General features: G+C 41.5%; 1 protein-coding gene across 3 annotated transcripts in view; it reads right to left on the reverse strand.

The window, feature by feature from the left end:
* The window catches only part of arhgap32b (Rho GTPase activating protein 32b), a 102,886-nt gene that overhangs the window by 45,471 nt on the left and 41,880 nt on the right, over positions 1–15,535 (reverse strand). For all 3 annotated transcript variants that reach the window (XM_017698549.2, XM_017698551.2, XM_017698550.2), the window contains exons 3-5: positions 10,061–10,169; positions 4,692–4,783; positions 4,409–4,493 (exon numbers count right to left, since the gene is read on the reverse strand). In XM_017698549.2, coding sequence (XP_017554038.1) covers positions 4,409–4,493; positions 4,692–4,783; positions 10,061–10,169 — 286 coding nt within the window. The remainder of the gene's footprint in view (positions 1–4,408; positions 4,494–4,691; positions 4,784–10,060; positions 10,170–15,535) is intronic.

The following is a 15,535-nucleotide window of genomic DNA, read 5'->3' on the forward strand; positions in this document are numbered from 1 at the left end:
AGTCATGTACCCTGTACTCCCAAAGCACCTCCCACAGGATACCCCGGGGAACACAGTCGAATACCTTCTCCAAATCCACAAAGCACACGTGGACTGGTTGGGCAAACTCCCATGCACCCTCCAGAATCCTGGAGAGGGCGAAGAGTTGGTCCAGTGTTCCACGACCAGGGCGGAACCCGCACTGCTCCTCCTGAATCCGAGTTTCGACTATAAGCCGGACTCTCTTCTCCAGTACTCCTGCATAGACCTTACCAGGGAGGCTGAGGAGTGTGATTCCCCTGTAGTTGGAACACACCCTCCGTTCCCCCTTTTTAAAAAGAGGCACCACCACCCCAGTCTGCTGATCCAGTGGCACCGCCCCTGATGTCCACGCAATGTTGAAAAGGCGTGTCAGCCAAGACAGCCCCACAACATCCAGAGCCTTGAGGAACTCAGGACGGATCTCATCCACCCCTGGAGCCTTGCCACCAAGGAGCTTTTTAACTACCTTAGCGACTTCAGCCTCAATAATGGACAAGCCTATTCCTGTGTCCCCATACTCTGCCTCCTCACTGGAGAATGTGTCGGTGGGATTGAGAAGGTCCTCAAAGTATTCCTTCCACCGCCCAATGACATCTTCATTCGAAGTCAGCAGCATACCATCTCCACTGTATACAGTGCTAGTGGCACACTGCTTCCCCCTTCCGAGTCGTCTGACGGTTTGCCAGAATCTTTTCTGAGCCAACTTAGTCACTTTCCAAGGCCTCACCAAACTCCTCCCACACCCGGGTCTTTGCCTTGGCGACGACTGAAGCCGCAGATCGCTTGGCCTATCGATACCTGCCAGCTGCCTCTGGTGTCCCACAGGCCAACCATGCCCGGTAGGACTCCTTCTTCAGCTTGACGGCATCTCTCACCTGGGGTGTCCACCACCGGGTTCGACAGGCACCAACTACCTTGCGGCCACAGCTACAGTCAGCCGCTTCAACAATGGAGGAGTGGGACATGGCCCATTCTGAGTCAATGTCCCTCACCTCCCCCAATATCTGGTCAAAGTTTTGACGGAGGTGTGAGTTGAAGATCAATCTGACAGGTTCTCCTGCCAGACGTTCCCAGCAAACCCTCACTATACGTTTGGGTTTGCCTGGTCTGACCGGCATCTTCCCCCACCACCTGATCCAACTCACCACCAGGTGGTGATCAGTTGACAGCTCAGCTCCTCTCTTTACCCGAGTACACCCCTCCAGGTCTCACTGTCATTGCCCATGTACTCTGAACTGCTGTTCGGTGCATAAGCACAGACAACAGTCAGGACGCGTTCCCCAACCTGAAGGTGTAGGAAAGCTACCCTCTCGTCCACTGGAGAAATCCCCATACAGGCAACGAGTCGAGGGGCTATGTGAAAAAAACCAACACATGCCCGCCACCTCTCATCATGCGCTACCCCAGAAAAGAATAAAGTCCAGCCCCTCTCAAGGAGATTGGACCCAGAGTCCAACCTGTGTGTTGAGGTGAGCCCGACTATATATATATAGATGGTATCTCTCAACCTCGCGCACCAACTCAGGCTCCTTCCCTGCCAGTGAGGTAACATTCCAAGTTCCAAAAGCCAGTTTCAGCAACCGAGGATCAGAACGCCAAGGCCCATGCCTTCGGACACTGCCTGATCCACAAAGCACCGAACTCCTACTACTGCCCCTCCCATCGGTGGTGGGTGGATGGGAGGAAAAAGAAACCTTGAGTACATGAAATTTACTTTATGGTAGAAAGTAAAATGGACAAGATTGTCAAGAAGAAGGGTGCCAGTTTGCTGATTTGATGGACCTTCTCCTCTCCTACACAGCAGACCCAGTTATGAGCTAGATGATATATCCTGAAATATGCCATAAGAATTTACACCAAAAGTTAGTCTAAAGTTGTCATGTTCACACATGTTACTCCTTAATTCAATATGCAATAACTTGACCAAACATCATATTTTAGGTCCACATAGCCCTTGTGGAAAAAGTCTGTGATGAGATGTGCACTCTCATTACTGGAAGCCATAGAGATAGAATATCAGCTTGCATGCAACAATATTTGCTGAAATACCAAAAGCTATTCAAAGGACAGGAGCAGGGTCCAGAATTAGAGAGCATTCCTGGGCTCTGAGGTGGAGCAGGGAAAGTTGTATATTGAAGAGTCATGTATCTGTCAGAAGAGTGCTGGATGTCTATTTGAGCCTAGAGCAAAACGGGGGCAGGGACAGCACGTGGCTCAATAACAGCACCAACATGCCTACTGTAAAAGCCACACAACCACTGCCTGCTCTCATTTACTCACTCACTCGCTAACCAGCCGGCCAGGAGGGGAACCCATGGAAACTATTTCCTCTCAGTCAACAGTCAGTGCAGCAACATACAACACACACTTGCAGTGCAGGGGGTTAAATACACACTCCACCACAGCCTCCTACCTCTCTGTCTATTTTCTACAGTTGGCAATTTCAGGCATATCTGTAATTAAATCTAAGCGCCACTTTGACTCATCGTTTTTCTTGTGTAGTGCCAGGTACCACACAGTTACAGTGCTGAACTGAGTGATGACTGCTGACAGATCTGCCATACAAAACCGCCATTGTGTGCCATGGCAAAGCCTCAAGACAATAAGACACTACATCCAGCAGCTCTGTTGGCTATTAATATGTCAAATGCAAAGCTAGCTTCTGAGAGATCACACTGTCTGCTTATGGAGTAGTGGAAATTTCATCCAGCACTGTAAATTGAGGGAAAAAAAAAAAAAAAGCTTTCCACTCAGCAGTTCTTACTTGGTATTTGGAGCATAGGGCTGTTCATTAAAAGCACTGTCTCTTAATGCTGCAATAACAATCAATAACGGAGCTTGAATGGGTCACATTAGCAGCTATAAAATGACCACTGTGGTGGCACACATTTTCCAACTATGAGACCTTTAACAAGGTCACCATCTCACAGTTAATACCCCTGTTCTAACTTTAGTTTCTTCATACTGTGTACATGGCTCAGATGTTAGACATGAGGGCTGTTGTGTGCAGTGTAAGCACTGCATCTGAGCTCAGAGAAACCCAATCACTGCTCAGCTCCACTAGGAACACCGGCCAACCCAGACCTATAATTACAAGCCATTCATAAACCACCATGAGAAGGCCAACATGCAGTGTTTCAGTGCAAATACAGGGCAGCAAACACGACTCAAGAACCTAATCCAGCAGCAGACGTTGCACGTTCATGCTCTGACTCATTTATTCTAAGCTCCATTTACACACAGCTTGAATCCAGAGCTGTGTTTTGTGCATATGCCATGATTATGAGCTGATTACCCAACAGCGCAAAGAGAATTATTCATGTCAATTTGTGTCGCAATGGTGCCCTGCTGCTCTTACTGGCCATTGGCAAGTGCTATCAGTTACTGCCCTCTACTGGACAACCACAGAAACCACAGCTTCCATCTGCTTGATGCATCCCCACAAGACATCAACTCAACCACAACTTCTACAGAGAAAGCTGCCCATCTATTAATGATGTACTTTCATATTAGGCTGCACCTGTGCTCACTAGACTAGTCAGTCTGGCCTCCTCTGCTCAGGATTAGTATTCAGAGCATAATGCCCCTGCTCTGTTCCCACCCAGTGCAGAAACTTGCCAAAGCTTCCCCATCTATTATCTCTTACTGTGTGTACTCCATTATAGCCACTAATCCCTAACACAAGAGCACAGTGCTGGCCTACTCCACAGCACCTCTCCACCTTCTGTTGCCACAGAACAAGACACTATTCACAACTCTCACCAATCCTTTTAGGCTTTTCTACACAGCATTGCTTCTGGGCATAATAAGAGAAATGTAAAAAAAAAAGCAGTACTTAGGAAAAGAACAGGAATTCCGCTACACTGGGGAAAAAGAGACTGTTGTTCAAGTAAAGCTTGAAGGACTGTGATCCAAGGTAAAGACAAGTTTTCTGCGACAAATAAACAAAAACACTGGACACAACACACATAGGCTAAACAACAGAGGGGCCACTAGTTAAAAAAAAGAATGTCATGAGCACAAAATATAAGAATTAAACTCCAACCTCAAATATCCAACAATTAGCATAGTTTGTTCTGGAAGAACTCATACAGGGAGAGGGAGACAGTAACAGCTGGGGCAGAGTGTTATTGCTCATTTGTGAGACATGGTAATTATGCCAGTCACTGCTTTCCACTTCACTGCCCTTGGATGCCAGCCATCTCTTGAGGAACGTGCCACAGTTCCCCTCACTCTAGTTGTATAACCCTTTGATAACTTTTATAACACAGGCAATATGGGGCTAATGATAATCTCCACTAGCATCTCAGTAGTGACTCTTCCTCGGCCAAGCTCGGCCACAGTGGAACACTTTGCATCTCCAGCAGATGAACAGTAAACATCATACCTGTATGGTCCCAAAGTCAACATTTTCATAGTGGAAGTGGGCGCACTCTGCTAACTTTGGGAAGTGACCCTTGGTGAATGAGAGTCTGAAAAAGAAAAATAACAAAACATTATGTAAGGGAGGCTTTGGTGCACAGTTGTAAGTATAGACATAACCTGTGTAGGCAAGCAGCTTGTGTCAAATGTCAGATTTTTACGAAAGAGCATTTCCTTGGGTAAGTACATCTCCATTTTTAGGACTGTGTATCTGTTTGTTTGTGTGAAAAATTAAAAGGTACACTTACTTCTTAACGTTCTTGACCTTCATGCTTGCAGTGCTGCTGCAGGAGCGAAGCAGCGGCTCAGAGCTAAGCTCTGGAACTTCAGCACTTCGTGCCTGAAAGAGAAAAAAGGGGGATACAGACATCAGCCAGCATCACTGTGATTCAATATCCTTACAAAGTGTAAGGCAGTTTATAATCAGAAACTAAACTACAATAACATTTTACTAGCATTTAATATAATCTTTTAAAAAATAAATTAAGCCAGACACGGAATGAATGTACAGCAGACATGTGACAGATGCATGCGTAAGAAAACAAACTTAAATATTCAACATGCATTTCCTGCAGTTCTCATTAAGTCATGGAGAACAGAAAACGTCAGAAATAAGGAAGGTCAGTGAGAAGCAGAGGAAGTAAAAGACAATAGGACAGGAGGACAGGGCAGTATTCACTGGGAGCAGAGGGCACTCAAGGCAAGATGAAAGTCAGCATTTTCTTCTGAGGTTAACACTCTGCCCGGGCACCCCTGCTGCTAAGGTGGAATAAATCTTTTGACATCTGGTATGCCTTATAAATCTGCTACCAGTCTCTTCAGTGTCTAGTCAACTGTATGACAGACATGGTTATCTGGCAATGCCAATCAAAACAATCCAGTGAGTCTAAACACTTAGAAAAAATATGAATCATCCTTGTGGCTGCGACAGCAGCAAGTCACAACACCCCTAAGTAGAGATAGATAGCAAAGAGTTGTTCCTATATTCTATCATGGTTTCTGTTTAAAAGGATATGGAAAATATATGCAGGTAAAGACAGGCAGGTCAAAGTGACCCTGCCAACTGTGGCTTAATGCATTCAACTTTAAATTCAAAGGCACTGATCTCATTCTCACCTCAGAATTAATAATGCATGAAAACGGCACTAGCTGTCATACACTCTTAAAAATAAAGGCACCAAAAAGAATTCTTGGAGCAACGCAACAGAACAACCATTTTGGCTCCCTTAAGAACATTCTGACCACAGAGGATGACATTTGTGTGGTTTTATGTACCAAAAACTAGTGTTGTATTATTCAAGTCCAGTCTCAAGTCTCGAGACTATAAATGAGAGGTCTTGGTCTTGACCTCATTTTGAGTCGTTTATTTCAATATTGTGGTAAGGTGGACATGGAAATTGACTGGATGAGTGTGATGCCTCCATCTGATCACAAAAGATTCTGCAGATTTGATGTATCAGATTGCTTTTTTCTGGCTCACCTAAAGAGAAGGCTGATTTGGCAGCTACAGAGTGCTGGATGTCAGGATAAAGAGAGGACGCAAACAAAGTTCTGGCTCAATTCGACAGGTTTAGATGCATATTCACCATGTTTAGTCTCCAACTGTTGAGACTGAAAGTTTTATTCTGAAAACAGAACAAAACTGTAGTTACTTGCTTTCAGTTCTCACAGAGGTGAAGCCCAGGGCTACATTTTCACTGCTCTCTTCGTTTCGTAACTAGCTAGCATTTTGCCAAAAGAATCAAGGAGCTCAATATAAGTATGTTTGATTTTTGCAAATAATTAATAATTTTTGCCATATGTAAAAGTACATTTGCTTAAATATTTATATTGAAATACATTTTTGCATTAAAAAAAGAACCATCACAGCCCACTGGACAGTCGCAGCCCACTGGACAGTCGCAGCCCACAGGTTGAAAACCACTGTTGTATAGGTTTAAATAAAATCTGTTGGTTGAGGATCTAATTGATGCTTTCCAGGATGGTTTAACTGAGTATTAGCAGTTTGTTGATGTGCATTGGTTATAAATTCCACCACCTGAAAAAAAAATTTAATCTGGTCTCGACTACTAAAAGTCTTGATCTTGATGTATTCCAGTCTTTGTCTTGAGTCAGACTTGGCTCAAGTGACCTTGAGTACAATGCTACCACAAACAGACTTATTAATCGTTAAATAACCATTTTTCTACCTCTCTTTGTTGCTGTGCTTTAAGACTATATACAATAGTGTACAAATGTCTCAGGCACCTGAACAAAGTTATCTAGTCAGTAAGTCCTATAACATTACATTAATGCAAATAAACATTAAGGCAGTAAAATGTGACCAGAATTTCAAGTTGTAAAAAAATTATGATGTAAGATAGCTTAAAAAAAAAAAAAATCAAAGGTTTGCCTCCAGATTTTTCTCCAATGTACTCATCAGTAAGAAATCTCTAACCAAACCTGTGGTCCCACGCTGTTTGCTTCCTTGCATAGGTATGTTACAATTTCCTTAGTGGCAAAGCTGATTTATCTCAGATAAAATATATAATCAAAACACTCATTCTGCTAGCATACATGCTAAAAACACCTGAATTAGCGAGACAGTTAACAAATAAATACCTAACTCACTCTAAATGTGATATAGCATAAAGTTAGAAGCCAGATTCTTTCTTAGTTTCATTAGGCCCATGATGTATCATGAATATGTATGCATTTTTCTTAACTCAAAGCACCAAATTCACATTCTAATCATACTGGTGTAAAGTTGGGTGATATGGCAAATACAAAACATTGTGATACTTCAAGCCATGTTCATCAAGCAGGCAATAAATAATAATTGTGACAGTACTGGGTGGAGTATCTTGGAGGTCTGCCCAAACTAAAGAAAAAGTCTGTTAGGTCCACACCAAGCAAGAGTGAAAATATCCTTCAAGCTGCACTATGCATGATTGTTTATTAAAATTTAAATAATTCACATTACTGAGTGAAGAGGGAAAGAAATCTCCTAAAGTATGCTATTATTGCACTGCTGTAAGTCTCCCTCTTATGTCTGAAATACTCATTCAAAAGTCAGAGCTGTCAGGTCAAATTTGGCGGGAGTTTTTTTTAGACCACGTCAGGTTGATGTTACACTCACAGACCCAAAAAGAAGTTCTGTCTCTATATGGGCTGGCTACCTGAGCAACAATGGTGGGGGCATAGCTCCCAGTGCTGGTCTGTACAGTGCTGAAAGTTAATAATAGAAAGTGAGAGATATCGCTGAATATGGAGATATCAGAACAGCAAATCCAGTCGTTTCCTGTGGTGCTACCCGTGGTCAAATTGAAGAAACCCAGAATTGAAGAGAGACAGTATTTTAACAATTTATGTGCACATCATTAGTACAGCATAGTAACTCAGTGCTTTAATCATTTTATTGTGCTTTTAATGTTAATTGAGCACAAACTCAGCTTGATGCTACTACTTATCCCCTGATGATGATGGTGATTTAGGCTATCAAAATGCCCTAATAATGCTGGTAATATTTTCTGATGAGGACATTCACCAGCTTCTTATTTGAACTTTCCTCTTCCAGCTTAAATGACGCAGCAGTTACACTGGGGTGGCTGTGGCATTACAATAACTGCTGCGGCATTTAAGATGGAATGGGGAAATTCAAATTGGCCAATAAGGCGCTGACTTCAGCTTTGTATTTTTAATGCAGGCAATATGTATGTAGAACTTTGTGATTTAGGCCATCAAAATATCCTGTCTAGGATTTTTTTTATGTAGACAGCTATTCATAAATATAGGCTACAATACGGCAATTAGGCATTTTGATAAGGTGATACAATTCATCAGAACACTGGTAAGCTAAAAGGGAGAGCGACAGCGCTCGAGCTAAGATCAGAATCAACATTAGCTTGGCTTTTCAGAAATGGCGACAGCTCCATGACCTGAAAGGACTCAGGAGTGATGCTGAATTGGCCTTTTAATAGGTGGACTAATACGTTATGACATCTGCTTGCTAGATAGCTACCAAAAATAGCCAGCCAGTTGGAATAACATACCCTTGTAATTCTGAAGTTGTTTTAAGTGTATAGGCTAATTTGCTAATATTAGCCGAATACTTGGTTAATGGTGCCTTTTTTTGTTTCAGAGTTAGTTCTCTGTTTGGGAAACTTGTAATTGTGAGGTTGTTTTAGCTGTATAGCTAAGGTTAGCTGGTTGCATTACATACTACATATTACATACTCCCACCAGAGAGGTTGCCAGTTCCCCAAAATAGCCAGACTTACGAAGTGCAGCATTAATGAAGCACTGATTAGACAAATCAGGTACTGCAATTAAAACTAGCTTTCCTTAAGGAGAGGTTGGGAAACATTCATGTTTTTCTGGACAAAAAACCTACAGCCCAGAAAAATATATAATTTATTCTGACTGGATGCCCTGTATTGTGCCTCACTCAAGCAGTCCGGGTTCCTTATAACCACAGCCTGAATAGGCGGGGCGGATTAGATGTATTAAAAATGGGCTGTTTTTCAGTTTAGTCTCCATATATGAACTATATGAACTGGGAAGTGAACGGTATATTTTTAAACTTTAACGTTTTCATACTTCACCAAACTATTTCCTTTTCAGGACTAGCAAGTAGGGCAACTATCTAAGCCATTACCCGATCATCAAGAGATTGCAAGTTCAATCCCTTTTGATGTGACATCCATTTTGTGGGAGCCTAAAAGAGCACAACTGGCCTCGCTCTCTCTGGGTGGGTAGGATGACCCCCTGTCTACCCGCATCACTCAGCACAATGCTAGCCAGAGCAGGCGCCTGTTAGCTAATGCAATCATCTGCTGAAAATACACTGAAGTACATTCTACTACATATACGTATTAACATATAACTAATGGGATCAATTTAAACTGGGGAGATATACAAACTCAAAGAGTGTGAAATGGATTTATTTTATGAGCTGGCTGATAAATGGCAACTCTCCTGACGCTGAAAGTAGTTTCCCAAATCTGTTTGTGCTCAAAACATCAGCCAACATTCAGGTTGCCATGGAGACCAACTCATTCCAGCTGCACTGAATGCAGTGAAAGCATGTTTAGAGTGGTTAAACTGAACATGAATCCAACTGCTTTCACTGATGCGAGAAGTGAAAAATAATGCCCAGAGACCTAAGCTCCACGTAAAGGAAGACCCTCTAAAAATCACTGTCTAACATTATGGCAGCCCTCCCATGACTCCTAAGTCCCTATAACAAAGATAGTCACTTATTCACATGGAATGTGTGTACAGCACCGCTTCAAGCATTTTGGTTTACATCAAAGCAGTACAATGTAATTAGTCTATAAAACAAAAGAACAACATCTTCAGAACAGAGATGTGGGTGTGACAGTAACATTGAAGAGGCTTTATCAGGGAGCAAGGAGTCAATCTTTAATTAGCACAGGGAAACTCCAGTGCTATCTTAAAGGTCAGTGAATTTGGTGCATTATATGTGAGAGAGAGAGAGAGAGAGAGAGAGAGAGAGAGAGAGAGAGAGAGAGAGAGAGAGAGAGAGAGAGAGAGAGAGAGAGAGAGAGAGAGAGTGAGTGAGTGAGTGTGTGAGTGTAAGTAGGACATTTGTGTATGTGAGATATATGGTTCTCACCATAGCACTGATTGTTTCTTCCCAGTCAGGTCTCTCCCGAGGGTGAATGCTCCTGGTAAGATCAGGCACAAGGTCGTCCTCTTCCGGGTGGCGGCCAGGCCTTAATCCCCTGGGGCAAAGTCAAAAGAGTAGAAGAAAGGAGGAAGGAGCAGGGGACCAAAAAAAAAAAAAAAAACAACAGAAAGATGGGGGAGAGAGCAAAAGAGAGAGAATGAGCTTAGTGAGCCAGGCTGTGAAAAATGGACATTTTCTGACAATCTCTGTTTTTCAAACAGTCCAGCTGAGCAGAACATCAAGCACAGAGTGAAGACATAAATGGCAACTCTTCATTGTAGACAGTACTTAAGTGTAACAGAGGTGTTAAATGGTGGCACCATTTCAATTAGGAGAAATGTCATAACCAATCACTGGGACATGTGGGTAAAACTATATCCAGCATACCTGAAAGAATTCAGAGCAAGACGTGGAGACATCTTACAAGCTGAGCATACAAGCAGACATTTATTTAATTAATGACATTAGCATATGTCTAATGGCAATCCAGATAAATATGACTAATAAAGAATAAAGCCCTGACAGTCCCACCATCATTGCAAATTAAACATTTACGAGATATAAAGATCCAATAATATGAATTTACTAGGACGCACAGTGATACTGGAATCATTTTGCTATTGGCAGATTTACATTTACAGCATTTAGGAGACACTCTCAGCCAGAGCAGCTTACTCCAGTATTTCCCATATTTCTTTAACTTAGTCAATCCTGAGAGCTGACCAGTGACATAAAACATGTCAGCCTCATCATATATCCATTTCATTCATTAATTTATCCTGAAACATATTATTACATATTTGGTTTCTCACTCGCTGAGTGAATATGTAGAGCTGTAATTAACGTGTTGTCAAAGTTTTGAGGATTCATTAGCATGTTAGCATCCGTTAGCATCCAAGTGTTAATCGTAGCTTGGGTTACACTGCACTAGCTTCATGACCTACAGCTTTGGCAGGGGCTAAATATACAAATAAGAGACAGAACTACAAAAGCAATTGTATGTCAGCCCTTTTTTGTTGCATATTTAAAAATCCATCCATGAAGTAGGAGGATGGTTCAGTCCTGTTAGCTGTGCCAAAAAGAAGTTGACTTTAGCTTCATTGAGAGTTTAAAGACATGAAAAGGAATGAGGTTTCTCTGTTTCTGCATGACATGTGGGTATCATTACCTTATTTTTGCTGTTTCACACAACCAATATGTCAGTATTGTTTTATCCTGTTTGCCAATGTTTGTGATAGCTGACACCAACTGTTTACCTTCACAGCAACAATTGTAGTGGCTGTTTACTAACCCACAACCTAACTAACGGTAGTTACATTACTTGCCCTCTAAAGTTAGTATTTGTCTTTAGTATTGGCGAAGGATTTTATGGCCACAAAGATCTTTTTAAAAAAAAAAAAGAAAAAAAAAAAGTGTTGTTTGCCTTGACAATGCATGACAATGAATTTGGGGGCAGAGCTTCTCATGTTAGGTATTATGCTGCTGAGTTTAAATATTGTTGTAAGAAACACTTTACATGTGCCTTTAAATGTGACATCCAGCCCCGCCCTCAACCGCATCAGCCCCAAAAACACTGATCAGTCCATCTCAATTGTTCACTGTGTGAATGTGTCCTGGCTAATACAAATACATTATAGTTCAAATTACCCTTGAGCAGCTACACTGCCAGAAACAAGAGTCAGTGCTAATAACTTGAAAGAAACTTACCAGTGAGCTGCATCAAATTTTCTGTTGCTAATCTTTTTTAAAATCACACTTGCATTGGTGTAAATTTGAAAATGACATTATTAATAAAAAAAAAAAACCTTTAAAAAATGTTTCTTATTAGATTAGAGCTAGCTGGTCTCCATGGCAACGGTTGTCATGGAGACCAGCTAGCAGGGGCGCAGCGAAGGTGAGGATGATTTACATGGCAGAAAAAAGAAAGAAAACATATAATTTTCACAATCAATGGGAGGAAGAGTTCTTTTTTACGACTGTGACAGATTGTCCCATTTGTAGGGCGACGGAAAAGTGGCGAGACATTTTAGGACATGTTACACAAGCTACCATGCTAACTAAACACTGGTGAGTGCACTACGAGCGAAAAAATTTGATTTGTAGATTACAATTTTTAAGCTTGCTTTAAAAAGAAATAATCATATTTCACAAAATACAAAATGCACAGTAAGGTGCTAGAATATGGGTGTGGCCATAATAACAAAAATATACAAGCAAACACATAACATGTAAAACCTTTGGGGGTGGGGGTGGGGGGGCACACTCAACATTAACTTAGGATCATTTTCATAATGAAGGTTATACTGCTTGATATTACTCATCGGTGAGACTAATGAGAAAATAACAGCAGAGGAGAGACATGATTGGCATGAACATTGCACAAACAATGACATGAGGTCTGGGAGTCTCATAGGAAAAATAGCAGCCTGCTTTTTTTCAGAAGAGCTAAATGAGTAACAGTCACTGCTCAAAGATGAAAAGCACAGCGCTGTCCACAGCATCATTTCAGTCTCCAATGTGGGGACAAATTCTGCATGTCAGTTTGAACAGAAAATTGTTTCCATGAAAAGATCTGGAACCAATTACATAAAACCTTTTGCGCCATGGATTAGACCCAATGTGGATGACCTGAAAATTGCAATACATATTTACTTATCTATTTTAGTACTGTAGAGCAGGCATCTGACCAAGAGCTTATAGCAGGGCAGCCCATTCAATTACTGGCCATTTTTCTATGAGAGCCAATCAGCATATTTAAAGCTATATTATGGCATCACTTAGGTCATAAGGTAATTTGCATCCTCATAAAGGCTTTAAAAATAATCTATGTAGCTCATAACTTTAAAAATTGTTCACAGTAAGGGAGTGTGAGGGAAAACCAATACTAAGCAGTCTCAACAAGAGGCAGCAAAGTATCCCAAAGTATCCCAAGCAGTTTCTATTTGCTACAGGCAACTGAAACTCATTCATCTTTGACACAGATTCAGTTTGTGATGAGCCCTTGAGGAAGAAACCAACAAATAAAAAATGAGAAGAGAAACCATTAGAATGAGGACAGCAGATACGGCCCACAAGAGCACGCAGGATTTATCCAATGCTCTCCAACACAAATTCCTTTCTGATGAGAGCTAGCCAACATCATGCAGGCACCCACTCCACCCTAAGTCTGGAACCATCTCTCATGAGCATGGATGCACCCCCCACAACCCCACACCTCAGGGGTATCTACATGTGGTTGACCTCAAACTGTCATCCTCAATGCAGGTTTGAAGCAGCACGGTTTGCATCCCTAATCACCAGGGGAGGGGGCGCCCAGAGAGCAGAAGCGTGCTGCATTATGACACAGCCTCAAAGGTTCTGACTGATCCCAGTGCAGCCAAAACAACCATCAACACTAGGGCTGATCAGTACTTCACTAATATATCAGTATCCATGAAATTGCCAACTATAAAGCAGTGATAATTTGGGCCTTGCTTTATATTGAAGTGAACTGTCAGAAAACAGTTACTTACTCGCATGTCTTTATATACATTGCTAGAGTGATATCAGCTCGTTCCCATCACAACAATAAGGGTCTTGTTGAGGTTTTATTGATTTTCTAAGTGAAAGTGAGTTATTAGATCCACTACAGGGAACAAACTTAAACATGGCATTTTTGTGCAAATTTTAGCGCACAATTCTGATTTATTTACTATGTTTAACATATTGGAAAAAATAAAACATCTCAAGCAACCTCAATTTATCCTTAAATAACATACAAGTATATTTCTTCCTGGAGTAGTACAGTGTTTGAGAATGAAGGCCTGATCTTAAATGAAGTGCTTCAATAAAAAACAGTTGGTTGGTTTTGATAAAATAAATAAATAAATAAATACATTTCCATATCAGTTGGGCCTAATCATTACCACATTTAATGATTGTGATACCAGTTTGGACCAGAGATGCTTCAGCTGAGTGAGCATGCAGAGAGGTGTGATATCAGGAGATCATATCTGGCATGTGTGAAGGAGAAAGCACCAAAGCAATGATGTAGGCAGCACTGAGGGCTTCCCTCATTCAACCCTTCCATGTTAACGAACAAGAAAATTTGTCCAGTGGTGAACAACAAATGATTGTTCCGATACATGGAGAAGAAAGATAACGACAACAAACACGAGACGATAAAGATTCTCTCTACTGAGGAATAAGATCATCACTGTCAAAGAAATCCTCTTAACTCAGACACTGAGCAGGTGTATACTGTTGCCGTGCAAAAAACTCAAGAAAAAAAAAAAACTTTATTTTTACTTTTCTACATCATTTGAACACAGGAGCTTACATATTGTATGACATTTTTTTAACAACAAAGATATTCTCCATTACTGCACTCTTTTTAAAGGGTGTCACAATGTAAATAAATAAATAAATAAACACACAGCTATAAAAAAAAAATGAATCAGGAATGACTAGTTGGCCATTTGCATTATGATAGTGCATATTTTAAATTATTCTTCTAGTCCATTTTACAGAAAGGTGCTCTGCATCATTTGTTATTTATCAGTTCAGTACATTTTAATTGTTTATAGAAAGATCAAGTGAGTGAGAGAGAGTGAGTGAGTGAGTGAGTGAGTGAGTGAGTGAGTGAGTGAGTGAGAGAGAGAGAGAGAGAGAGAGAGAGAGAGAGAGAGAGAGAGAGAGAGAGAGAGTGAGAGAGAGAGAGTGTGAGTGAGTGAGAGAGAGAGAGAGAGAGAATCATAAAGACAGAGCTTGGCAGAACAAGAGACAAGTGAGCAGCAAAGAACATAAGCACCTCATTTTACAGAATACTTGCTTATCCTGCATGCTGGCACTAAGTGTCACCCTGCAGGAAAGACTCAGCTAGAAAGCTGAGATAGTCCAATGGGTCTCTGTCTGGCACACACACCCTGCTTCAAGGCAATTTTCACTGAAACAAACACGATCTGATACTACAGAACACGGCTGATTGAACAGCAATCCCACTGTATTACACTCTTCCAGCGTCAGAGAGAAGCTGGGCTATTACTGAACGGTACTTTCATTACAGAGCTTGCACCATCCTCTTTTCCAATTCAAACTGTGTCTGAACTTGGAGGAGAGCATGGATAGCAACACACACCGACACACAGACATACACAAAAGTTTTAGTTATTGCAATAATGGACAACCGCAAGACACTAGCATATATGAGTGGAGCTTAATGAGCAAAATAACTGTCATGTTGCCTTAAGGTTCTTGTTTGTTGACCCTGTTCAAAGCACTGGAGCAAATGAGCACATGCAGGAGACATGAGGCCTTCAGAGACTCACTCTCCTGCAGGGCATTGTCTATCTGCAAACTCCAGCAGTAGGGTGTCAGTGAGGTAATGCAGTTCTGAGAGCCAGGCCAGCCCACACAGAGGGACACTTTTTATTAAATTCACTG

Source organism: Pygocentrus nattereri, chromosome 16 (assembly GCF_015220715.1).
Source record: "Pygocentrus nattereri isolate fPygNat1 chromosome 16, fPygNat1.pri, whole genome shotgun sequence".
Taxonomy (NCBI): domain Eukaryota; kingdom Metazoa; phylum Chordata; class Actinopteri; order Characiformes; family Serrasalmidae; genus Pygocentrus; species Pygocentrus nattereri.